At 36.7% G+C, this 27,497-nt stretch overlaps 1 protein-coding gene across 2 annotated transcripts; it reads right to left on the reverse strand.

Moving 5' to 3' along the window:
• Positions 1-108: 108 nt before the first annotated feature.
• Positions 109-22,406, reverse strand: ulk1a (unc-51 like autophagy activating kinase 1a). Of its 2 annotated transcripts, XM_084390368.1 has the most exons (28): positions 21,939-22,406; positions 21,751-21,843; positions 21,485-21,526; positions 17,673-17,705; positions 17,371-17,407; positions 15,990-16,163; positions 15,559-15,632; positions 14,405-14,506; positions 12,827-12,885; positions 12,178-12,260; positions 12,022-12,072; positions 11,847-11,932; positions 10,726-10,858; positions 10,578-10,623; positions 9,380-9,463; positions 9,002-9,109; positions 8,769-8,878; positions 7,908-7,976; positions 7,703-7,815; positions 6,397-6,572; positions 6,142-6,254; positions 5,473-5,598; positions 5,192-5,358; positions 4,079-4,251; positions 3,857-3,975; positions 2,660-2,817; positions 2,418-2,553; positions 109-1,513 (listed from the first exon to the last, which is right to left on the reverse strand). In XM_084390368.1, exons 1-28 carry the CDS (start codon positions 22,026-22,028, stop codon positions 1,467-1,469), a joined length of 2,802 nt encoding a protein of 933 aa, XP_084246494.1. In that variant the 5' UTR covers positions 22,029-22,406; the 3' UTR covers positions 109-1,466. The 2 variants fall into 2 exon arrangements, with proteins under 2 accessions (XP_084246494.1, XP_084246495.1); XM_084390369.1 differs by lacking the exons at positions 17,371-17,407; positions 17,673-17,705; positions 21,485-21,526; positions 21,751-21,843; positions 21,939-22,406 and adding an exon at positions 16,332-16,502.
• Between the last annotated feature and the right edge of the window lie 5,091 nt (positions 22,407-27,497).

Genomic DNA, 27,497 nt, shown 5'->3' on the forward strand with positions numbered 1-27,497 from the left:
GCGATTTTCTGCACATGTATATACCTTAAACGCTGACTACGAAAAAAGTTCTAGTAATGTGTAAAGGCTTTTCGTAATATATTTGCAAATTAATCAACATACACAGAGTACATATAAAAGTGAAATTTATTCGAATACACACACACACACACACACCCATACCACATGCATTCTGCTCTTATTTTTGGCTTCTGCAAATGGAAATAAAAAGACAAAAACATCAGAAAACACATCATAAATACTGTAACAACATATACAAAAGAGTTCATTGTCCTCAGTTTAACATAATTATTATTTTAAAAAGTCTCATGTGCATAATTCTACCATACATTTCTGACTAAATGCCTTAAGAACACCTTGATATGAAAAAAAAAACACCTTTAGAGTCATTGCCATCGGAAAATGCAAAAATAGTGCAAGTAATGAACAAACATGATATGAAAATTCTGAAAAAACAGATTGCTCTCAGATTTGAAGTCTCAGATTTGTTTTGAGTGTCCAGTGGGATTAAACCAGTTAGGTTATTTAAGGCACTACCATATCACTACAAAAAGAGACTGTCATCCCAGCAAAATGTGCAAAAGTCATTTACTTGCAAAAGATTCGAAAGCAAACTGAAAACTTAAACATCACTTTCAGACTGACAATTAAAAACAGAAAAATATAAAATGCTACACACAAGCTATTGACTATTTTCTTATTGCATTTTCTTTGACTTTCAGGTGTTAATTAAACTGAAATGAGCCATTACATCGAAGGCTTGCTTTCTCTGCAGTGGTTCTTTTCAGGAATCCAGAAGGCAAAATGGTTTATAAAGTGCTTTGCTGTTTTACATACACATGAATAACAGTATGATAGTTAATCTAATACAATTCTCAAGTATTTCTCCCACCGTCATATGACAACATATGAAACTGACAGTCTTTATCAGTAGGTCTGCAAAGGTTTGCCACATTTTTGGTCAATTGCCACATTAGAGCTGTACATCTGTAGCTGACAACTACACATCCACCACCGGCTGCTATTTCAACAACGGCTCGGTGGTCACAGAGGTTTCAAATGATTATAGCAGATAACTATCATTTCCTCAGAATCATGCAAAAACATGTAGGATAAGCCCATCAAAACAGGATCATTCCATGTAACTTCATTACTAACATGACTAACGTTATAGGCATGTTTTAGTATGATTGAATGAAAAGCATCCAAGCTGTTGCTCATTCAGTCCCCAACACTGTCTCTGATATCATAGTGCTAAGATTAAAGTCATCACTTGAAGTGCCATCATTGAGATTTCATCTCTGTCTATTATGAAAAAGTCTTTTCTCACCTTGTTTTTGGCTTTGGAAACCAAGTATCACATTTTAAATGAATGGGTGAGTGTGAGTTTTTCCTTTCACGAAATTTAAAATAGCAACTTTGATTAAAAGAGATGTAGATGTTGTGGGTTTGATGCATCACACACATCATTTGGGCTGAAGGGAGGAGAGTCGCCGCTCAATACACTGTTTACCTACAGAAAGGGCAAACAAATGTACATCAGAGATGAGACAAAGTCCCTTAAGGCAAGTCATTTCACTCGACGGCCATCTTTGAAACGGGGACACATAAAATTCTCCATTCTGAAATTACCAATGAAATCTGACTACTGTCTTAATTTTTTTTTTCTAAATGCTCAAATCATGACAAACAATGCATTTTTTCTAGGCCGGACCAGCCAATGCGCATGTGCAGTCATAAGCGCGCGTCTCTTAGAAACACTGACTGTTTTTATAGCAACTAGTGCTTCTAATTGGCGATTGGCTCTTTTATTTATAAGGGAGGACTTATTCTGCTATATTGCGCTTTTCACTTTCTCCCATTCATAATAATATTAGTGCACTGTCTTTGTATATAAAGTCTTTGGATGAGATGAATAATGAGCAATCTATATAACTAGTGTGTTTTCACTACTGTTCAAAAGTTTGAGTTTAGTAAGATTTTTTTATGTTTTTGAATCTCATATTCACCAAGGCTCCATTTATTTAATAAAAAAAAAAAAAAAAATTATTACAGAACTGTTTTTTTATTTTGCAGTTCTTTAAAATGTAATATATATGTGATGGTAAAGCTGAATTTTCAGCATCATTACTCCAGTCTTCAGTGTCACATGATCCTTCAGAAATCATTCTAATATGCTGATTTGCTGCTCAATAATATTGCATAATATCGTCAAATTGTGCTGCTTCATATTTTTGTGGAAACCATGATATTATTTTCATATTTGAAACAGAAATCGTTGTAACATTATAAATATATGCACTGTCACGTTTGATCAATGCATCCTTGCTAAAGTATTAATTTCTTAAAAAAATTTTTTTTTTATATAAGTACTGACCCCAAACTTTAGAACTGTAGAGTAGGTGTGTCATACTCACATTTGTTGATATTGTTTATGTCTGCAGTCTCTGTAATAATTAAAGACAGGCCCTCCATCAGCAGTAAGGCCTTATGGTATCGCTCTACAGAGGTTTCTCCATGATGAAACATCTCGTCCAGCGCTGCTGTCTGTACCTGATCATATAAGAGAGGAGTGCAATTCATACTATTAGTATTACAGATTAGATACGGAGATGTTTCTCCTCATATTGTAAGAAACCAAACATGAGTGTGTTCATACCATCTGAACGGTGTGTGAGTAGATGAGTCTCTCAGCAGTAATGTTGTTCATGCGGTCCATCAGTCTTTGCTTGCTGCTGAAGAAAAGCTGGAGTTTCTCAGTGAGAGAACGGCAGGAGTTCACACACCCCTTATACATCTCATTAAGCTTACGTACTACTGCAAAAGCAACACACACACACACACACACACACCAATCAGAATGAATGTTTTATACAGTTACAGTATGTACAGTTTTTGATTGATTACAAGTAACAGTAAAGTCATTTAGAGAGAATGGTACAAAATATTTCTATTTCAAATAAACCCTGTTCTATTAAAAAAACCCACAATATTCACAAAAATGTTGATAAAAATAAATTAAAATTCCCTTGTTACAGTGTGATTATATAAATAAATACTAAGTAATACTGTACCTAACATGAGTATATGTATCTAATATGAGTAATACAAATTATAAATAAAATACTGATTAATATTAATTAACAACATGTACTTACTATATAATTAGGGTTAATTGCTTATTGTAAAGCATACTTTACTGTTATTACTATAGTAAGTACATGTAAAATGTTTAACGGAAACTAAAAATAAAGTATTACCGCAATGTTTTTCTTGAGCACCAAATCAACATATTAGATTGATTTCTGAAGGATCATGTGACACTGAAGACTGGAGTATTTTTTGCATTTTTGAGTGTGAGTGCGAGTAACTGTATATAAATTCATATAAATGCCTTTGTATCATTAAATGTATTTTATTTATTGAAAATGTCATTAAATAATTATTGATCTTGTTTTCACAACTGATTATGTCTGTGATAGCATGCCTTAAATTATATAGTCACTCTGTATGGGGCAAGTTGTCACAACTAAACTAAATTTCAGCTGTCAAATTAAACACGAAACACAAAACAATTAATATAACGGTTCAAATGCAAAAGTTAACATATATGCAATTATCAAACCATTATTTTGGCAAACAGAAATCATAATTCGGACAATTTCCCCATGACATATAGTTGGTTGCATAAATTAGAGATCTTTTGGTCTCACCAAAAGTACCTAACAACAAAGTACCTAACATTTGTTAGTAGTTAAGGACATAAAATATGAAGTGGGACCGGTTTTGTTTCGTTTTTTTGCATTAAAATTGTTGGCTGTTTTTGGCGATTATGTGCTTGGAGTATGTGACTTACCTTGTTTAACAGATCCTGATGGGTAGAGTTTGCCTTCTTTGATCCCGGCCATCGCTGTGTGTAGCGCTGAGGACAGCAGCTCGGCACACTTCATATAGAGGACCAGCTGCTCTGCAGAGCTACATACACACGTGCACATCACTCACAGTGTACGTGACGTAATATCATACACATGACACATAAAACACGTGTATGTTTATGCATGAATGAGTAGTATCTCACCTCCACTCATGGCTCAGCAGGCTGATCTGGTCAGCCACCATGCTCTGCTCTAAGAATGAAGCATCAAGTGCCATGGTCCTTTCCCCACTGTCCTTTGATCGAGCGACCTCTGTGATGCAGTAGGAAAAGGCTAGAATGAAGCGCAGTCGGCTCAGCAAGTCTGTATGCCCCTCCTGTGTAGAAGAAGAGGATGGAACTTTCAGTTCAACAAAAAAATATTTCTATTTCTATTTCCAATTTCTATTCATCAAAGAATCCTGAAAATTGATCATGGTTTTCACAAAAACATTAAGCAGCACAACTGTTTCTTGAGCACCAAATCAGCATATTAGAATGATTTCTGAAGGATCATGTGACACTGAAGACTGGAGTAATGATGCTGAAAATGCAGCTTTGCATCACAGGAATATATTTAAAATATATTTAAATAGAAAGCAGTTATTTATAAAATGTAATTAGGGTACTGATAGGATTTTTTCCCCCTCCAGATAACAATACTGATTTTAACAAACAACTATTGGCCGATTCCGATACCGGTATTTGTCACTTGCTCTCTTATTTTAACTTTTTTTCCCTTAAAATAGATTTGTGTTTTGATCATGTTTTAAATTAGCAAATTAAAAAATGCATGCATATACAGTACTATATACTATGCATATACTGTACACTAGATAGTTTATTGCTCCATCATCAAATTATTTCTTTTGAACATGGATTGTATCCATTTAACATTCAACAGGCCAACATTAATAGATAAATACACCAAAACAATTATGCATTTGAAATAAACAGTGCTTTTCAGGCAGGTCTAACAGTAGTTTTCAGGTACAGAAAAACAGTAATCAAATGTAAAATATGTTCTTCATTGTATAAATTAAATATACATTAATCCAGTTACAAAAGTTATTCAGTCAAGAGTAGCGAGCGATTTTTTTTTATTACCATTAAAACAGACAGCAGCGCAGCAAGAATATTAGGCTGTGTCACTTTAAGAGCTGCACGGATCCAATATACTGGTACACAAGCGTTTTATTTCTCAACTGTTTATAATGACCAGCTGACTGTCTGACTGACTGTATTTTTCATACATAATGTATAGCCCAATTATTTTACCTCCATAAGCGTCTCCTCTGGCAGTTCAGGTGGCACAAATGCCACGTCCTCACTGAGGTTTGTTGCAATGGCATCTGTGTAACCATAGCGCAGGCTCTCAGGTGAACCGTAGGCCTCGTGCAAATGGCCGTAGGTCCAGCCAGGGCTTGTTGGGCTGGGAGTGCCCACTTCAACAACAGATGAGGTGAATTGAAAATGCATTGTGAGTCTAACAGATACAATAACACACAAATGCAATACATGTTTTTCAATCTCATTAAGTAAAATAATGGAAGTGTCACCTGAGAAGCGTCTAGGTCGAGTAGAGTGAGGAGGTGTGTGTCCGAATTCAGGAGAGCCCAGCATGAACACAACTCCAGCAGGACTGCCTGAGCCCTGCTCTATGCCCTCACTGCCACAAGGGGGTGCTACAGAGATCAGCACATAATGGCATTTTAATTTGAATTAATTTTAATTTTAATAAGTGCCTGCCTGATGCCATGTTTTTAAAATATGATCTATGACTATGATTAACGACAGATATAAAGAAAACATCTTTAAAAAGGTATTATCATGACATACGATAATTGGTGCTGTAAGACTTATAGCATAGTTATAAACTTTGTACATACAAACCTGCATATAGTTATGGCGCTTTTAAATACAGGGTCAAGAGAGTGTTCCAGTCATTTGTAAATAGAATAAAACAAATAAATAAATAAATTCAGTTGAACTATTCAAGGATAGATATGAAACAGCTCTTTTATATATTTCAACACCAATAGCAAACCATCTAATTCAACCATCCAATCAATTCCCAAGTCCTACCCTACATTTTGTTCTTGTTTGAGCTGTTTCACTCAAATAAACTTCATAACAGGGATAAAAAGACTACCGCAACTTGTTTCATGCTGACTTTAAAGCTTGTCTTTTGTTGAGTGGCTAACATCACTGTTAGCATGAGCTCATACCTGTTGTGTCCATGGGTTTCTCTGAATTTAAGCTCTCACAGCTGCCCCTGTCAAGTTGATGTCCGAACACAGCCTTCAGCAGCTTATCTGAGAGACGGCCGGTACTTAATGACCTACAACACAAATGACTCATAACCACAGCTCTATGGGAAAAACTCATCTTTCACTGTAGTGAATCCAGTGCCGATTATGAAATATAGCACTAATGTGTCACAAGCTTTCTTCACCCTGGACTAAAGCCTTATTGACTAATACCTTTTGACCATGTCCCTTCTTTCCGCTGGCCTGAGAAGTGGCACACGGGGCCTTGTAGCCGGGTACTGTGCCAGATCTTTCAGGTCAGACAAGGTCTTGGTTCGGGCGGTCAGGCCTCGCTGAACCAGCGCCGTACATGGAGTTTGACCAGAGACAGGCCGCCGATACAAATCCCACTGAAATGAAAAATAGTCAAATGTATGTTTTAGTGTTGTTAACTGATTTAAAAACAAAAACTAATTTATCACACATTTTTCTGTAATTAATCACACCTAACATTAAAAGTTTTAAAATATTTGTGTATAGTAATACATATTTTCACACTGAATATACAAATTACTGTAGACTCAACATAAAGATGGTATATTTTAAATAAAAAAATTGTACTCAATTTCTGGGGATGAAATGAGTAATTATAGCCATTCAACATTACAGAATAATTGAAAGCCATCATTTTAAATATTTTTATGGGTAAAAATATAAATATTATATCTTAACTTCACATAAATCACATAAGCCCATTATAATGAATGTTACAATTAGCTGTGCCTTTAATTTAGTGTGGTTTATATAGTGTATATAGAAATTATGTCTCAGTATTACCATTTTTGGTTCTTTTTTTTTTGCAATAAAGGTTAACTAACTAACATTCAAAAGTTTGGGGCCAGTAAGATAATAATAAAAAAAAAACAATAAAACAGTAATCTAAAGAAATATTATTACTATTTAATAAAACTATTTTAAAGTATATTTAAAATGTAATTTATTCCCGTGATGCAAAGCTGAATTTTCAGCATCATTACTCCAGTTTTCAGTGTCACATGATCCTTTGGAAATCAATCTAATTGCAGATTTGGTGCTCAAGAAATATTTCTTATTATTATCAATGTTGTGCTGCTTAATGTTTTTGTAGAAACCGAGACACATTTTTTCCCCAAGATTCTTTGATGAATAGAAAGAACGGCATTTGTTTGAAATAAAAATCTTCTGTAACATTATAAATGTCTTTACTGTAAATTGATCAATTTAATGCATGCTTGATGAATTAAAGTATTAATTTTGACCCCAAACTTTTGAACGGTACTGACAATATATAATTATACCTACATATTTGATCAAATTCTCAGTTGAATGTGTTTTAACTAAAGTAAACATGTGTTATACAAGGTCTGTGTTGAATTCATTGCAAAATCTATTGACTCCCTGCTCTATACAGGAACACCTGTGGTTTACACACTATGGCGGTAGAGCTGTTTTTTGTGTTTATGTTCTGTCATTCCCTGATTAGCCAGCAACAGTTACTCACTCTGTGCACTACAGATTCTGGGCTGTGCTGATGACCTTTGAGTCTGTGAGTCAGGGTTGTGTCTAAGGTTGTCAGGTCAGTGAAGAGAGGAGAGACCTGACCAGGCCGTTGATCTGAGAGACAAACAGAGACAGAGAAAAATGAGAAGTTGGAACAAGAAGACTTACAAAAATCAAACTGATATGTAGTGAAACAGGTATTTCACCTGCAGCATTCAACCCCGTCTTACTGCCAATAGGCTGGGGCTGACTGGGTGTTTCAGGAACATTTCCCACTGAAAAAAAACACATGGTTTCCTCACTTTTGACCAATGCTAATATACTATTATATTATTTACAAATATTTTGAATTTGAATTAACTTTTATTTTTATATTTTCAGTTAATTTTAGTTTTAGTCATTTGGTCATTTTTATTACTTTTATTTAATATGTCTATATAGCTTTAATTCATTTTTATTTCAGTTTTAGGTTTAGCAATTTTTGTTCTTCAACTCCAACTTATTTTATTTCAGTAAGTCATTTTTTATTTTTTCATCTAATATGTGTTATTTCAATTATTGAAAACTTTTTAATAGTAGTTTTAGTTTTAGTTACCAAATAACTGATTTCCATGACTATCCATGACCTTTCCAGGTGTTTGTAATTAAAGTGATTTTGATTCAGACGAATTTGCTAAATAATTATTAAGAATTTTAAAATTTAATGAAAAGAACTGACTAAAAAGAAAACATTATAACTAATTATACTAATAAACTATAATATTTTAAACTACTAAAAATAACAAATTATTATAACTAATAATCTTTCTTATATTTAAAAAAAATAATTTTAAAATAGATATTTTAATATTATTTATGTATCTATTTATTTATTTTCAAGGCTATTCATTATTGTGGGAATTCTGGAAACAGAATATGCAAATTAGGAATATCTCAACTCAAACAAAAGGACTGACTTTATTCGTTATTTCCAGCTTCCTGAAAAAACCCCGCCGCAACAGTCTCTTTCTCTACTAGTAAAGTATGCAAATCAAAACACAGCTCTGCAGGGAAACCGGTTTCTTTACCTTGTGGGGAAGGTAGAAACGGTCTTGATCCTCCTGATTCCGGAGAAGCCCTGATTCTCCCACATGTTGGAAATCCATTTGAGCAGCAGTGATGTACAGGTGTTGCTGTCCTGAAATAACATAAACAGAGCTCATGTGTTGATGCATGGGGCATTCAGGAGCACATTTATACATTTATGTATCCTTATCATGTCAGAGAGAGAGAGAGAGAGAGAGATAGAAATAAACCCAACCTGTCAGACACTTGTAACTTGTGCTCCATCCTCTGGTAGTTGTGTTTTTGTGTCGGCACTGGAACAGGCACAGACTGAGCGTAACTACTGCCACATGACTCCAGAGGCCTAGAGAAAGAGAGAGAGAGAGAGAGACACCATGATTGGTATGTCATGTGCACAAACATACATTTAAACCATTTGTTCCCCAGTGATCTGTGAATTACTTTCATCTCTAAAATGTACGCTTTCTACGGTCACGTTAGCTCAGACAGCTGTCTCTCACTTCACACAAGCAAACGAAGGCTATTGTTTAGTGTGAGCTGCTCGTGAGAGTGTGTGTTTTTACAGTCTCTGTCATATTAAATGCTAATCTCCATACTAATGCACACACAGTACCTGGAGGGGCTTGGGGAGGCTCTGACAGACGGGGAGGATGATGGCGTTTGACCCACACAAGCAGTGACACCCAGCAGTGAGCTTCTAGAAATAGTACACATACAGTTATGCCATTATTGATATGCTATTAAAGCATACAACTATATAATATAGACCAGGGTTTTTCAATCTTTTAGATTCCATGCCACAGACCCCAAATATGATCATCACCCTTATGCAATGGAATATATGTGATATTGTACTCCTGAGCATGTTTTGTATATTTGTATATCTGTTTTTATACTTCTATGAGTATTTGTATCTGTATTCGTTGTTACACTTTTATTTGTAGTCATTTTGATGTACTCTCTATATCAATTCAATCCTAGTATCACTAAGCAGAAAAATAAACAAACTTCAAACATTTTTAAAATAATTTATTCAAATCAGATTTTATATTTACTTTAATACGTTTTTTTTAATGAATTTTAATAAAAAAAATTGTATGTTTTTCATACCTTTCAAATTTTTTTTTCCCCTAAACGTTCTTTATTAAGATTTTTTTATGTTTTTGAAAGGACTCTATTGCTCACCAAGGCTTTGCCATAACAGGGTTTAAATTACATCTTAAAATATATCAAAATAGAAAAGTTGTATTTTAAATTGTCATAGCATTTCACAATATTACTTGATTTTACTGTATTTATGATCAAATAAATGCAGCCTTGGTGATCATAATCTTTTTCAAAAACATTAAAACATCTAACTAAACCCCAAACGTTTCAAAGGTAGTGTATATACGTGTATCTTAACTAGTCTTTTAACTCATGAATGCTTTAGATGACAGACAAAGATGCAAAAAATTAAATAAAAAAAATGCTAATGTTATACGTTATACTCAAGCAATTTTTGCTATCATGACCATAATGTCTTCCTTCCTTCATTGCACAAACGCTTCAAAACATAAACAGACCTCTTCACAGAACCATACAAACGATCATCAGGTCAAAAGGTCAACTGACATACTTGAAATGAATATTCACGACACGTGACACTGGTAAGCATGCAAACCATTGTGTTAAGTACAGAAACAAAATGCAAGCACATCTGTTATGTAGGTTAGAACTGAGAAGCATGTTGCATGTAACCATATACACTATGTGTGTGGGCCGTGTCACTTTAACCCTTAAAGTATTGGAAAAATGCTATTCTCACTTACCCGCTGCGCATCAAACTGTCCTGACCTTCTGCTGAGACTAGTTCACCTACAGGAGTGATCAGATTGAGATGTTATATTTGTGCAAAAAAAGCAGGTTTGTTCGTTACATAATCCAAAGTAGGTCAACGAGTGCGAGGGCTCATCTTACTGGTGAACTGAGCCGGCACCATTACGAACTCATCGGACTCAGAGGAAGATTCAGAGGAAGAGTCTTTCAGCTGGGAACCTGGAGACGGTGTGGGGTTCATTTGAGGGAGGGGCCTCAGAGCTTCAGTGTCAGACTGTCAAGAAAATACTTTATATATACATTACTGTTTAAAAGTTTCGTACGTTTTTGAAAGAAGCCAATGGAAGCATGTTTCTGCCACGGAATAGGAAGTGGCGCATTCCACAGACCGCATTATAAGACCGTTTTCTAAGGCTGCATGGTGTATTAAAACGATTTAAAACCCATACTATAGTATAGTGGTATTGTGAAATCACGAAGGCTTCGATTCAATTCAATAAATATGTGTCCTGCGGGTTTATTAATATATATGCGTGTAGATTATGTGCGTATCAGAGCGGCTCCGTTCACAGTAAATCCTGCTGCACATGAACTGTTATCATTTACATGTGTGGAGCGTCTCTAACTCCATCTCTGCATATGCTGTGAGTTTGGGTTGCTTACAACGTTTATATGGGAATGCAACGTGTGCAATTTCATCAGATTCGAGAGGTAAATCATTTAAAAACCTATGCAAACATCAATTTGTTTCTAAATATGCAATCTGTTCATCGTGATTTAAAAATAAAACAAAATAATTAAAAGTTTACATGTTTTGATGTCCACATATTCTTGTTCAAGAAATTACACTGGCTGTAGCATTTCTATTGTAAAGAAGTGACCAAATATTAAAGCATTTGAATTAAATGTAATTTGGCAAATATTAAACAAGGATTTGATCTGCGGTAAAATATGATGTATTTTAACAGTGTTGTTCTATAAAACCATATGATTACTTGCTTTTGATCCTTTATTTGAACCAAATAGCATTGCCTCGTTGTTATATTTGCATTTAAAGAATTAAAGGTTTAGGTCTTTGCTTATGTCTATTTTTATTACCACACACACACACACACACACACAAAAAAAAAATCAGATCACTCGATTAATCGTCAAAATAATCGACCGATTACTCATTACTAAAATAATAATTTGTGACAGCCCTAATCACAATACACCTCAAAAAGGTGTATTTCATGCATCATGAGCTGTTACTGTGTTACCTGAGTAGGAGTGAGGCGAGCGGAGGAACCGCTGCTGGAGCTCCCAGAGCCAGAGCTGGGATAGGTGGGCACGGGCACTGGAGAGGCTAAGGCAACAATGAACAGATGTTAATGCTACTGTAACCAAAGCTATAGCAGATTAGATTGAAAAAAGTAATGTACATCATAATCGTACATTTCTTCATGGATGTACTGGCCTCCATGAAAGGATGGTGGAAAAATTTATCTGAAATAGACAATAATCACTTATTTATTATTATTATAAGTTGTCAATTTATGATTCCTACAGGGTTTTGTAAAGTCAAATGTGTGATTGTATGTGTCCACTGACCAAAGTCCATGCGTTCCATGTGGTTCCTCTGCAGCAACCCAAGCAGAAGGTGCCTTAGGTGACTGGAGGTTTCACGTGGAATACTGGGAAAAGCATTTAGGTGCTGTGTTAGACACTGACAGGAATCACAACCAACACAGTTCTGTGTGCATGTTTATATTCTTGTGCAAGGGCTCTTTGTGTTGCCAGAGTAACTCTGTTATTGACTGAGTCAGTAGAAAAGCGATACTCATGAATGCAAACATTGCAACAGTCTAGGTAAATAAATAAGGCTTTCATTTTAAAGAGGGAAAGTAATGAAAGATGGAAGAGAAAAAAGAAACCTTGTGTACACTATCATTCAAAGGTTTGGGGTCGCTTTTGCCCGTGTTTGTGAAAGAAGTCTCTTTCTATGCTGATATGGTGCTCAATTAACATTTCTTATTATTAACAATGTTTTAAACTTAATATTTTTGTGGAAACAGATACTTTTTTTTTTAGGATTCTTAGGATTCTTTGAATTCTTTGAAATGAATACCTTAAAAGTATCAATTTCTCTCAAATAAATTCTTTCAAATTTACAACACCAGAGACCTTTGCGCCTGTATAGCACACACTAAACCGGATCATGTTGATTGATGACTAACATGCAGTCCTCAGGGTCACTTACCTGGGACTCAGGCTCCGGTGTCTTTCATAGAACTGCCGCAGTTCCTGAGGAGTATTTGCCTGGAAAAAGATTTCAGAAAGAGAAAGAATTTGAGAAATTGTCATGACCTCATTATAATTAACTGATCATCTGGATGGCAAAAAAAAGAAAGAAAAAAAAAGATTTTACAATGAGGGAGGGACCTGAATCTGAATATCTTTTGACTTGGGCTAGTAAGCAACTGACCCTTAATACTTGAGCAATGTTCTAACTGCTCTCCAGAAACACTTCAGCATCATGACAGCAGCTTTTACAAGATCAAATACCACTCAAATCTAGTTAGATGTTGTTGGTTCACTTAAAACTATGCACTACCTTGAAGGCAAATATCTTGCATATTTTTAGACTTTATACTGCACTATAGTTTGTTGTGAGCAGCATCACACGGCTTTACTACATTCTTCTTTATAAACTCTGGCTGTTTGGGATATAAACATTTGTTCCAGATCTGAAGTTACATTTTAGACTAGAGGGACTGTTTCTACAAATCATAAAGGCTTTCTAGTGGCTGCAGGAACAAGCACTAAAAGTAATATTTCCATGCAGGTTGAGGTAAACACAATGGCTAGGATAGAGGCGACTGGTCTATTCTGAATGAACTCAGTGACCCATCTTGACCCATCTGCAGACTGATATCACGTTACAAGACTCCCAGGAGCTCATAAACTAATAATGTTCAGCCTGGGGCCAATATTCAGAGGAAGTACTGTGCAAATAATTGAACAAACATGCATTTTTATTTTGCAATACATTCACCACACACCATTCCCTTCACCATTCCCTGTTCTAGTAGTGCAACCCGAGATGCCGCCCATATGAGTGGGCATGTGTGTATGTTTGGGTGTGAGTGTTTGTTAGTAAACCAGAGGGTGTGTTTAGTTGTAGAGGCATATGGTTATGTTTATCAGTGAGATGTCACAATCATGTTTCACACTCTACAGGGCATAAATAGCCGAAGATGCCAGTCAGTTAAGCTTTCGCAATGAAAAGGTTCCAGAAGGTTTTCAGTAGTGACGTAGTAAAAACTGATAGCATTGATAGCATTTTTTTCTTGATTATTACACATTGCCTTTAAAAAGTTTGGGGTCAGTAAGAGTTTAGTAAAAAAAGAAAGAAATTAATACTTTTCTGGATTTCTGATGTGACACTGAAGACTTTGCCTGAATGTTTATTAAATTGCAATAATCTTTCAACAAAAACAACCTCAAACTTTTGAATGGTACTGTATTTCTTTGTGTGCTCGCATTAGCAGAATACTAGACCTAAAATACCCTAAACTTGGTAAATAGCTATTTTATTCAACAATATCTCATACTGAATCTGTTTTTAGTGGTTTAGACACATTCTTCTGAGGAGAAAATAAATATTTAATGGGAGAGTTCCCCTAAAAACAAGTCTGTAATGATTTTCAGTGAATAACAATAACAATAACAGAGAGAGAGAGAGATGTGAGTGTGCATGTGACAGGTTAAAACAAGCTTTCTCTCTTTGGGTCATACAACTTGTTGTTTTTGTGCTGTGTGTGTGCGTGTCACTGACCTGAAATGGGGCTTTGCCAGTCAAGCACTGGTAGATGATGGTCCCTACGCTCCACAGGTCAGCTTTGGCATCATAATTCTGTGACATGATGACCTCAGGAGCCTGTAAAGTTGAGCAAGACAAGTAGTACTCAAAAACATATGGAGTAAGTCAAGTCATACAGAGTAAGTCAGAATATCTAATACGTGGCTGCTGTTTTTCGAACAAGTCAAGTAAAAGCAGTACTTTAATATGGCATACTTTCCTGTAGGGCTGAACAATTAATTGAAATAAAATCGAAATCGTAGTATGATTTAGTGTGATTATCAAATCACTAAAGGCTGTGACTGTGTGTTTCAGAGTAAAGCGTGGCACTGTGTTCTTTTACACGACAGCAGCTCATGATCCAGTGTTTTCAGTGTCTCAGCACAACATGGTCCAACATCTTCCCAATACTTGTAATGAGAAGCGCTTATAAACCAATTGTTGCCAACAAAAGAGAAGCTTTAAAGTCACCACGAAATGGGCAATTAAAGTTTCTTATGGAATATTGCAGTGTTTATTATAAATTATTTATCTGTGCACATCATATTTGTTTTGTGTTCATGTGCCCTTGCAATCTTTAGTCAAAATAACTTCCCTTCCCTCTTGAAACGGCATCCCTTGCATGACATGAGATCAATGAGATCAACCAATGAGATCAATGAGATCAACCAATGAGATCATGAGATCAACCAATAGCAAACCACAACCATCCAACCAATAGAGTGGCGCAGGGATGACGTCAAAACCCGGACGACTAAGTCACCAGTGGTTCCCTCAAGATTTTCCTATTGGTTTTTATAATAGTGTTTTTCAATTTAGGAGTAAAATAAGGTTTGTGGTAAACATAAGTTGACGATACTTGGGCATTTTGTTCTACAATGTAAATTACACACACTCACACCCCAAACATTCTTATCTAGATACTTAGTAGGAACATACAGTACATTTAAAAAAATAATAATAAACATAACAGCTTCAAAATATGCCTTTTCAATATGAGTGTCTGTAATTTATGTTGTAGAACAAAACGTCCAAGTATCGTCAACTTCTTATTCCTGCATTAATCCTGCAGCCTGTTCCTGAACATTTGGATAATACAGAACATGAAAGTTTTGAAGTCAAATACTCACCATGTACATAGGAGAGCCACAGAGCGTGGCAGCCATCGTGTTTCCCTGCAGATAACGTGCAAAGCCAAAATCGGCTAAAGGGAGAGATAGAAAGGAAAATCAGTGTTTGGTGCTAAGGACTACATTTGGGAGCATGTTTTGGTAGTGGAAGATGGTGCACGAATGTTTACAGTCAGTGTCTTTTAGTTGTTTGACTTTACACAGCTGTGTAGTGACACACAGTGTCTACATAACGCTCAAGAGCAAACAGAACAACGTCGTAAACACCTAAAACAAACCGCAGTCATAACACAAGAACAAAAACACCACAGCCAACGACTGCCAAACCTGATAACTCATAATCTCAGTGTCTCATAATCAGTACATACTGATCCATGACCAGTCTTTGTTTCTTTTAGTAGAAACTGTGTACTTTGACCCAGAGCACTCACCCAGTTTGATGCAGATGTTGTTGGGATTGGCCCTGCGACCTGTGCTGTACGAAAGGAGAATGTTTTGGGGCTTTAGGTCACGGTGAATGATGCCTTTACTCCTTAAAACACTCATGGCTCCCGCCAACTGCTGCAGTAACACACGGATCGTGTCCTCGCTCAGAGAGCCTTTAGCTATGAAGAAAAAGTTATATAGTTTAATAATTACTTAGGCCTAATTAGAATATAATATATATATCTTTGAATTGTGGGATATTACATCAGAGGTAGCAATCCATCAAAAACAAAATGTCCAGCTACCATCCACCTCCAAAAGCCCATGCCCCCCTTCTCCCAGTGTACCTCTTTCCTTCCACTCAAAACATGCTGGTTTCATGTAGTCTTATTTTTAGCCTTCATGTTTTTCCACTGCAGGAGAGGGCAGATAACAGACTGGCAGGTGAATGAGGTCAGGCCCTGGTTTGAGTTTCAGCAGGGGATCTTGGTGTTGTGCCAGTGAATCTGTGGTAAGAGGTGAGCGGGTGAAGGCAAACACGGCCCCTGATGAGGCTGGCATGAATCTAAAGCTGAACAACGCTACATGTCTGATGGCTTAAAAAAGAGTGGCCAATGCAAACATGTTAAATATAGCCACGCTGAAAAGTTTATGGTTAGATGAAAATGTATTGGAACCCCGAAGTGTGTGTGTGTGGGTGAGACCACTTCCAAAGAGGCTCTATTTGTGGCAGCACATGTGTGAAACTAAGCTATTCTCAGAGGTCCTGAATTATCCTTCTGAGGAAAGATCAGGAGAGTTGTTTGTTTGTGAATATATCTGCAGTTTCAAGAGCAAGTCCAAGTCCAAAGCAAGTTTAAAGCTTCAACCTTTGAGAAACGGACTTTGGTCTTAAAGGAATAGTTGAAAAATTGTGTCAAATTTTGCCACCCAACATTTTTTTGTCATCACTTACTCGCGTTCAAGTTGTTCCAAACCCGTATGAGTTCTGTTGAACACAAATATAATCAGGGTTTGAAATGAACACCCGCCAACCCGCCAAATGCGGGTAAAGATCAACTGTGGCGGGTAACGGGTGCATTCATTCTTGATGCATCTGAATTTGTCATCTTCAGCATACAGGTTCAAATCTTTGTTGTGTTATGGAGCCTCAGTGCTCCTCCAAAGTCTGTGTAAAGATTCTGCACTGAAGTATGTCTGCTCTGACTAGGCAACAGAAATAAACCATGCATGGAGGTATAATAACATGGAAAAAACAAGACACCTCACCTGTTATAATAGTTCAAAAAAATCTTAAGTGCCTAATTTGTGCGTTCACACAACAAGGACAGATACAAGGCACACATAATAGTGAAAGACATATTGAAATGAGGTTAGTGTACTTACAGTGTAAATACTCTGCAAGGTCTCCTCCATTGCAGTACTGTAAGAGGAGACAGTCAAACACTGTAAGTGTACAGTTAACACAAAACAAACTCTCACCGGAAGAGAGAGTAATCACAATAACACCAGGGCTTCAAATGGCTATGCTGACAATAATAACACAGAAGTGTGAATTAAGCTTTGCATAAAGGACATCCTGCAAGGAACAGTGAAATTTGACCTCTGATTTCCCTCTACTTCGCACAAATTCTATTTTGAGGTTTACGGTGGGTATGTGAGAGGTGCAGCATGCCATCTGGACTCACCTCCATGACAAGATAGACACATCCCGATATCTCCTGCAGACAGAGACATTCAATATTTACAATTGATTATATGCAAGAAACACCCAGAAACATGCCATATGACAGCCGTGGCAGGAACTCTATATTGTCTAGATCAGGACAGGCCTCTGGCTGGACACACACTAGATGCCAGTGAGTCATCATACAAAGCCTACACTTACCTAAGCCTTCTATCAATAGTGTGTTATTATAGCATGTGCTTGCAAGCAATACAAATCACAATAAGTGTCTGCATGACAGGTTTTATTTGATTAACGTCTCCAAGTACCTTGGGCTGTGAGAATTTTTTCCTTTTGCATTTGAGTTTAAAATAGCTATCTTTTATTTTGTGAAAACTCTCAATTGTTGCTTGAGGGAGGACAAATGAAGCACACAAAAGTGATGAAATAGCTTTAGTTCATCTCTAAAGCTGAGTGCACAATTGAAGCTAAAAAAAACCTTCTTATCAGATATATTTCATTTATTAAATCCCAAAAAATCATTAATAACAATAATAATTACTGAAAAGAATGACTAACTAAATTGTATAAATAAAAAATATAAAAGTAATATTATTTATAATAATATAAACCAATTACTTACTGATTCACAATTATTAACGCCACTGTTATTATTGTTGAATATTATTATTGAGTATTATAATTGTGTGGACTTCCTAACGTGCATATTTGATGATAATATATGTTTGAGCACATTTCAAACCATTCTGGGGTGCGTTTCCCGTACAACGACGTAACTCGCTGCTTAACTACCATAGTCAACTAGCTAGTCACGACTGTTTCCCGAAACCATATTGTCGTAAATTGGTCGTTCAACCATGTTGGTTAATAATGTCATGCACGTGGTGGAGTAATAACTTTTAATGAATCTGTTTGAGATCTAATTAATGCTAGATGTTTTGCAATAAATTACGGACATGGCATCTGAGGAATATTTCTAATTATTTTCAGTTATTTTGCTTTATTTCCAGATCCAATCATAGGCTCGTTCTTACGTACTAGCACGTCCGCACATGCGCACTCTTCAAAAACGGTGCTTTTAATCTCTTGACAAACTAAATGACATAAATGACATTTGTATGTATTCCAAATAAAAGATACAGATTGTACTTAATGTCAGCTTGCTTATTTTGCTCAAGATAAGGATTTATTGAGTACACATGTCATGCAAACAAGAAACTGTGCTTCTAACCACAGGTCGAGATCTGTCGTTCCACACAACTTTGCGATGCTGTTTGCGAATGTTCGTTAGAACTATGGTTTCGGGAAACACAGACACGTTTAACTATGCTGATAACGACAGAACTTAAGACCATAGTTGGCTAACGATGCTTTTGGGAAACCCAAAATCTGTATGCCAGACGTTTCAATTTCATACTACAGAACAGAACAGATTAGCCTATGTTTTTATGCTAATCAGTGCACAAATTAAATGCACACTGAGTGCAACATCATGCTCTTCACTGGCCAAATCATGAACTTTGAGAGCCTCTTAATGTGCAGTAGTCACTAGGAGAAACCACCTTAAAAATGCCCTTTGACCCCTAGCGTGCATAATCCAACCCAGTATGGATTTTAAGTGGTTTGTTGCCCATCCATGCCAATGAAGTTCAATGTAGAAATTCTGATCCTGAAAGGATTAATGGAGCTGATCAATATGTCCACGCAAGTAAAGTGCCATGGTGACCCATTTGAACGAGGTATGAACATAGCCAACTTGTTGTGCAACAAAAGTCCTATTTGGACAATTTCCATGCAGGCCCTGCGTGTTACAGCAGTCGGGACAGAAGCAGGAGGTGTCATTACCCACAGCTGACTAACATGATACAAATCAGCGGCCGGCCGGCGTGACTGGACACTGGGAGGAGCGTGTTTTAATAACATATTACATAAAACTTGTTTTATGAAAGACAACAAACCATTATGACTTCAAAGTTGCGTAACAGCTAATTTTATAAGTGTGACACAATTACTGTGGATAAAGGCTTAACGTTAAGCTTCCTGTGTGTGTGCCTGTGCAGAATCCATGAGGAATGAAACCAGGCCATCAGCGGTAATGCAAAGTAAACTAGGTAAAGCCCAAGGCTAAAGACCACACACAGGACAAAATACACTCAAATTATCTTCTCTAGACGTATTTACAAGGCCATGGAGAAGACAAAACATTATGATCCATCAGCATGAGCATTCAATACAAAGGTGTTTCTCAACAACAAAAGACTGAAACAACATAAAGCTTAAAACAAATATCGTTAAACTCAAAGCTGTTCCACAGCATGTTTCCGTGAGTGCGGGATGGGGTCGAGGGTTGGGTTTCACTGACTAAGCATAAGTGTCATTTTCTTGTGCTATTGTTCGGCGTTCATGCAGGGCAGCAGCCAGCCACCTGGTGCACATTGTGCTGTCAGGTGAATCCAATGCCTGGCGGCCGTCTGCTGAACAGCTGATCAACCCAGCTGGACAAACCCATGACAATTACTATAAATGCTGCCCAGATGAAGATTGGACCGATATTGGAGCCAGTCAAAGGTGGTGGTCCTATAATTGCAGGTTTGTTTAGTATCAAATGCTCCTGTGTCAGTCCTTGCAGTGCGTGAGGTGTAATGGAGCAAGCATGAATTATTTGTGCGCGTTCACTGTCAGGTCATTCTCAAAGGATAATGTGGTGAGAGGCTTGACTAACTATACAATCCAGTCCATTCAGCTGCAATTCGTTTAAAAAAGTTACCATCGTAAAGGAAAATCTGGGAGTAGGTGCCTTGTGTAGTGGAGTGCACTAAATGTACTAAAAGTTGCATAAAATACAACTTTAACTGTACCTTAATTTACAACAGGGAAATGTCAGCCCAACCCTTTGACCTATACAATATTTTCAAATATTTTCACATAATTTACTTATTTTAATTGAATGACTGAATAGGTTTTCATCAATTCAGTAACCCCTACAGTTCCCTCACAAATCCAATGGGAAACCCCAATTTAGAATAGAATATAACACTACAAACAATTTGAAGTAAACCTGTTATACTTGCTGAAGGGCACAACACCGCAAGATCGAAGGTGTAACCCACTGTGTTAAGTTTCTTAAGCTCTCTACACCTGAGACAACCACCTGCCATCAGATAAGCTCGACTGCCTGGAATCCAGTCCAGTCCTCTATTCATGATAAGGGAATCCTACATCAGACAACGTCTGTTCTGTATGCAAATGATAGAGACAGTCGGTTAAAAGGGGTGAGCTGGGCTGGCAGGTGCTGGCTAATGCATGCACAGGTGTTAGGTGTATACTTCAATAGACATAGACATCTGTCATGGCTGCCATTGTTTCGTGAGCCATTCGCCTGTTTATTTTTAGTACTTCTGCCACAAGAGGTATGAAATTTAGTTGGAGGGTTTATCAATTTCCTCTGCCCACCTTGATATCACAGAGAGATCTGATGGTTTCATTTCTGATGCAAGATACTGCAACATGAAATCATTACTCATGGTGAGTCAGTCATATATAGTCAACATCTATTCACCATGGATGAGTGGCTAAAGCTGCTAATAAACAGTGTGTGACATCAGTGGGCGGGGTTTAAGGTTTAACCAATCAGATGAAGGGAACTGCACCCATAATGTCAACACCAAAGCCATGCGATATTCGAGTTATAAATATCCTCAGGAAAACTGTTTTATTAGATTAGAAACCACTTAAAATAACACAGTAGGCTAGACATATACCCCGAATAACTAAATTCTCACGAGTTATAGCAAATAGTAAGCAGTTACATACCTGAAAGTCCAGTAAACTGACAATATTCTCATGTTTCAGCTCCTGGCGAAAACACACACGGGATTCACTACATTAGTCAGCAGCTCATGTAACTGCTATAAGAGGTGATGATATTTGCTAAACCATTGTTTATATCAATAGCTAAACGTCACTAGCCTTGTAACGTTAGAAGTCACATATTTTCGACATGTTTAACTAACTTATATCTGTGAGAATATATACTTTTAGAAAATACACACAAACAAACGTCTAACCAGGAAACTCACCTTTAATATCTTGATTTCTTTTCCTAAGAGCGACTGTGATTTGGCGAGATTTTTCTTGTTAATGCATTTCACCGCGACCTCAAAATTATGTTTCTATGGATAAAGAGATCATTTCACTTTATGGCAGTCGTGTAGAATGAATATTTGCATATTGTGATACAAACAGAAATGTACAACTTAACTGTTACCTGTTTATGTCTTCCTCTGAACACCACCGCAAAAGCGCCGTGTCCTATCAAATCTTTCCTGGTGAACTCGTATTTTCCAACGCTTTCCATCGCTCGTCTAAAGTTGAAAGCAGCTCAGTAAATCCACCACGGGTGAGTTGAGGGTGTCAGGGATCTGTCTGTGCGCCGTGGATCTCTACAGTACAGGAGAACTGGACCCGTCTATCGCTTCCCATCAGCTGCTTCGCACCCAAACAATCTGACACTTCGGTCATGATCGGGATTCGCTAACGTTACTTTCTTGTTAATACACCCAAAGTCACTGTCATCTTGATCATACTATTTTAAAACACTGTTTTTCAAAAGTAAAGCTCACAAAATTGTGCTAAATTAGATTCGGAAACTGTCAGAAGTCGGTCGTGACGCCTCGGCTGCACTGTTTTGTTTGGAAAGTGTTCTGCGCACTTCACAAAAAAACTTGAACTGTGCGTGTCCATTACACGCATGCGCACTACCAGTCTGTCTGTACACTAGTGGCTGGATCTGCGCATGCGCGTGTCAAGGAGCCGGGTCAGAAACGTTAGAACAGCTGAGAGGTTGACTTCAGTTGACTGCAAGTTTCTTGCAGTTATTTTTAATTCTGTAAGTGGAAAAAATACATTATTAGTTATAATAATTAAACAGCAATCGATCAGTATTATTAATATACAACGCATAGCCTACATTGATACCATCTATAGCACATTTTACATAAGCCAACCTTATTTATTGTTAAATTTGCTATATTTTCTATCTGCCATTTACAAAGTTATACATTAACACCATCAACATCATTAATACATTATATATTAATACTATTAAATGTTTCTTTTTTTCTTAAAATTGACAAACAAACTCCAACTTATGTTAAATGGCAGTACGAATCCTCTCATACTCAAAGTTATATTAAATTGTATGTCTGCCATTAGTTTTTTCTCAGTCGCTTTGGTTCATTTCTCAGATCACAACTGAAATTGTCAAAACTACTTGTTCAACCGTCACCTCATCTAGCCATTTGTGCACATCATAAAACAATTTATCATTCTTTTGAACAAATTGCAAATGCTTTGGCACATTAATGCAATTGATTATAGCCTACAAGTGTCCACTGTTTCCTACATTATCAATTGCTTATGTCATGTTGATCAAAATATATGATATGTTCCCTGTTGAATATCTTACCCCTCAAATACATAGTATAACTATACTGTTGCCTTTTGTGTTTTCACAGTTTTTCTCAATCGCTTTGGCACATTTTTCAAAGCAGTCTTAAGATTCTCTAAACTCTAAGTGGGGTTGAACATCACAACTTTATTGGATGCCTGCAAAATGAGTAACTCGCCCAAAACATTTAATTCATGCATCAAAATCGAGTTATTGTGCCAGTAAATGGCCAATGGCACCAAAATTGAAATTGTGAAAATTTAACTGGTCAAAATGTGTAGGTGTTTTTTCACCATAATATTCATTGTATACAAATGTAATGGGTTTTTTTTTCTACTTTTTTGTTGACTAACTGATTATATTCTATACAAGATGTCAGTTTTATGCTCTTGTGGATCACACTGAGCTTTTTAAACACAGATTCAGACAGTAGCTAAAAACTTACTGTGAAATGTCAATCCTGTAGAACACAAGAAGAAAATGAACAATTGTATTTGTGCAGAAATGTGTTGCATGTACTTGTTGCGTGTTCATTTTTACACACTCTATGTCTTCTAACACATATCTTCCTATTGCTCTTCCATGACAAGAATATTCAGTTTACATGTAACATTTCTACAACAATAAATGTATAATACAAAAGTATGTATGTACTGATGTAGCTGCTGCTGTTCAGAGTTGTGATGTTCCTCCATGTTCAAAAGGTGAGTGTGTTGTCAGCATAATATATATATATATATATAGTCAGGGATCTATGAGAGAGGACTCAAGCACAGAATGAGTTACTCTGAATTATTAACAAACAGACAAGACACAATGAGGCAAGGGAAGAGGTGAACACAGTCCAAACAATGGGTAAAGAATCATGAACAATAGCAGGCAAGCCGGGAGAGCTGCCGCCATGACTAGCTCAAGTTGACGACAGGCTGCTGAGCAGAAATGGCAGGGCCATTAGTAGGATAGTAGCGATGCCAGGCAAGAATTCAATGCACCACAGGCTATAGGCTATAGACTCAGGTATCTCAGGTACTGCGCCGGTCTTGCTGCTAGGCAGGGAGAGAGCAGCCAGGGAAGCTCAGCTTGCAGGACAGGACTGTATAAACAAGAGACACAGCAAACACAAGACGAGACATGACAGATGGCGGAAACTAATGCTTTGCAATAACTAGGCTATATAGTAGTACTAAGTAGCAAACAAATAAACTACTAAGTAGCAAACAAATAAAGAGAAAAACAGAGAAATAAAGCTATGAATAAACTAAAGAACCAGTAAAGGAAAAGGTAAAAGCAAACTTCTAAGGCAAAATAAAGGGAAAACTCAATTCTAAGAATTCTAGAAAAAGCTGAGAAAACTAAGGGGTTAAAAAACCAAACAATATGGATACTCTGGAACAGGGGTGTATTCCAGAAAGCAAAACATACCCTGAACTCTCGGTTGATTAAACCACACCTTGCTTACTCGAGGTATGCTGGTTCCAAAAGTTCATCCAACTCAGAGTATATGGTGAGTTCAAGTCCTCCTGGGAAGTTTGGGTGGGAAGTCGTGTTTACGATGGCAGGTGCGTTCAAGTAACTTTCGTCGGTAATTTCTCATAACCTGCTTTCTGGAATACCCCCCTGAATAATAATAAAAATAATAATAATTTTACTCAAACACATAGCTATAAATATTAAAACCAGAGAAACTGATCATTTAGCAAAAAAAATTCCAGAGCTGTATGCATAAAAAAAAAAAAAATGAAATCACACCCTCATTGGGGGATGAGCCCCCCTAATAATGAAATCCTAGAATCGCCCCGCCTCAAAACATCTATAGGTTTTAGTTCCTTGCAAAAGTCATTAAATGCAGAATGGTTGAACTGGTTGTCATAAACTGCATATTTTCTATACATTTATATTAGACCTTTTTTTGTTGTTGTAAATGTGTCCTTAATTGACTAATTGCGGAGGTGAATTCTGAATTTCACTTATGTAAATGTAAGGGAAATGTAAAGGACAAGATCAACCAATGATCAACCAGTTATCTAAAATAGCTCAGCGGTGCATGAGGCCAAGATTGTAGAGATGTTTCTGATGAAATAAGGGCCACTATTGTGGACCATGTTCTCAATCATGACCTTATGGGCCGAGGCGGGTCGAAAGGTGCAGCCCAATGTTCGGAGAACATCCGTGTCCTCAATCATTCAAATGTTTGTTGAACGGGTATGTAATCAGACAATGTTCACTATACTGTAACATGGTATACTTACTGTAATGCTACATTGAACAATTTGTTGACAGACCAACAGTAAAAGTGTAACTGAATCCTGTCCAGTCTCTTGCAATCAATATCCCACATAGAGTAATGTATAAGTACTGTTGAAATGTATATATGCCATACAGATAAAGTGCAGTATTGTGCATTTTCAATCATTGTCATCAAAATCATAGCCATCTGAAAATACTGACAGGGTACACTGTTATATTGACAACATGACTATTTTGACTTGTTTGTGAACAGTGACACAAGGACTTGTCATTCTGATGCCACTGATATGTTCATTGACATAATTACTTTAAGGATTTTGAGAAAGTTACATGCTTTTTGCAAGTAATCCATTGTGTGGTGCTGTTTGAATGGATTGTTTTGAGAAATGCACTTACTGGTTTGCAAATCTTAAGGATGATTCAATAAATGCAACCAAAACAACTAAGAAAGTTACACATTAACACCACAGAGCATGATAAAGTAATAATATTATATAACTTTAACATTATCACGCTGCCCTCTAAGTGATACTAGATAATTCAATCATATAATAACATAAAAAGCACGACTGTCTGTTATGAAGCACGAATCTGCCGTTTTCTTCTTTCACATTTAACATAACAACATTGCCATCGTGTGGTAAAATTATATTATTGCAACGCTCAAACTCTGAAAGCAAATCATAGATTGTAAATAGATTGTAAATAGTTTTGATAGATGGAACATGTACTAGCCAATGAAAAATGATTTATTTATGAAAAAAGTATTAGGCTATGTCAAATGTAAAGCCTAACGGGGGCTGTACTTATTACAAAATGACATGATCAGACAGTTAAAAATTTAGTTTTTGCTCTACCTGATAGGCTTTGACTGGAAGGAGGATTGATAGCCCCCCCCCCCCCCCCCCCCCCCTCCCCCCCCTCCCCCCTTAACCGTAAATGTAGTCCATAAGTTGTTCATTAAAAAGAGGCAGAATTCCCAAAGATCCGTTTCCATGTTGTATTTCACTATTGGTTATAGCTGCTGGTCATTGTCTGTTTTTTGGATGTCGTACTGGTTTGCATCACCCTATTCATTGTCCTGAATGAATAAGAGCATTATCTGAGCTCTCTTCTGGGTTATTATATCATTCATAATATTAAATTGAACGTTTGGCATATAAACACATCCACGGTCCACCCCAAACCCAATGACATATGATATTAGAAGTGTTCTTCTATTCGTATTCTGCTCCCTTTCCGCACATAAAACACGTGTATAGCTGATAAGCAGAACTCCTTTACATTTGAAAAAGCCGCCTGGGACCTTCATCAGTCATTTGCAATGAACGTAGTCAATGAATCTGCTTTGTATCTCAACTCAACTGTACTCCACCCAGTCACGCTGTAATCTGCCAAATCTATGAGCCATCGAGCGTGTAAGAGGTTTTAAATGTGTGAGGAGGGGTATCATCACTCTGACATGAGCCATGATGATGACACTTCCTGTAGGACAAACGTCATTCTCTCCAGTCCTGTCTTGGCAAAACACAATAAAACGGTTCTTTCAAGCACTGAAAATAAAATAAAAAATAAGAAAATTCTAATAAACCGTAGGATAATGTAATTCTGTCCAGCCTGTCTCTGTTTGTTTTCTGTCTGTGGTCGGTTTCTGTCTTTACTCGTTTGTTTACCATGTTGAGTTTATACTTTTAATCAGCAAGGATGAACTAAATTGATCAAGATGACAGTAAAACATGTTTAATAAAAAATAAAAAAATAAAAATAAATCTGTTACTTTGAATTTTTGTATTCCTCAAAGAATCCTGAAAAAAGTATCACGGTTTCCACAAAAATCTGAAGCAGTACAACTGTAAAAAAATAAAATAAAAAATAATAATAATAATAATATATGATATATCTTGAGCCAGCATACTCTTTCCCGCCATTGACGGTCGTTATTGACCGTCGTTATTTTATGAGACAACGCTTTCCCGCCATTCACTGTTTTACGGTAGGGAGCGCTTCTGAAAGAGTACAGAATCTCCACATCATACCACAGGTGAAGAAGAAGCGGAAACAAGCAATACAAATGTTTATCCGCGTTGTAGTCTTTGACAAAAATGCGATTTTCTCAGCTTTGTTCAAAAT

Source organism: Rutilus rutilus (assembly GCF_951802725.1).
Source record: "Rutilus rutilus genome assembly, chromosome: 19".
Classification (NCBI taxonomy): Eukaryota; Metazoa; Chordata; class Actinopteri; order Cypriniformes; family Leuciscidae; genus Rutilus; species Rutilus rutilus.

Coding starts and splice junctions, on each gene's coding strand:
- ulk1a (XM_084390368.1), bottom strand. CDS start 22,028: ATGGAAAGCGTTGGAAAATACGAGTTCACCAGGAAAGATTTGATAGGA. Junction 6,255..6,396: donor AGAAGGGACATGGTCAAAAG/GTATTAGTCAAT, acceptor TTTGTGTTGTAG/GTCATTAAGTACCGGCCGTC. Junction 4,252..5,191: donor CAGAGGAGACGCTTATGGAG/GTAAAATAATTG, acceptor TCTTCTACACAG/GAGGGGCATACAGACTTGCT.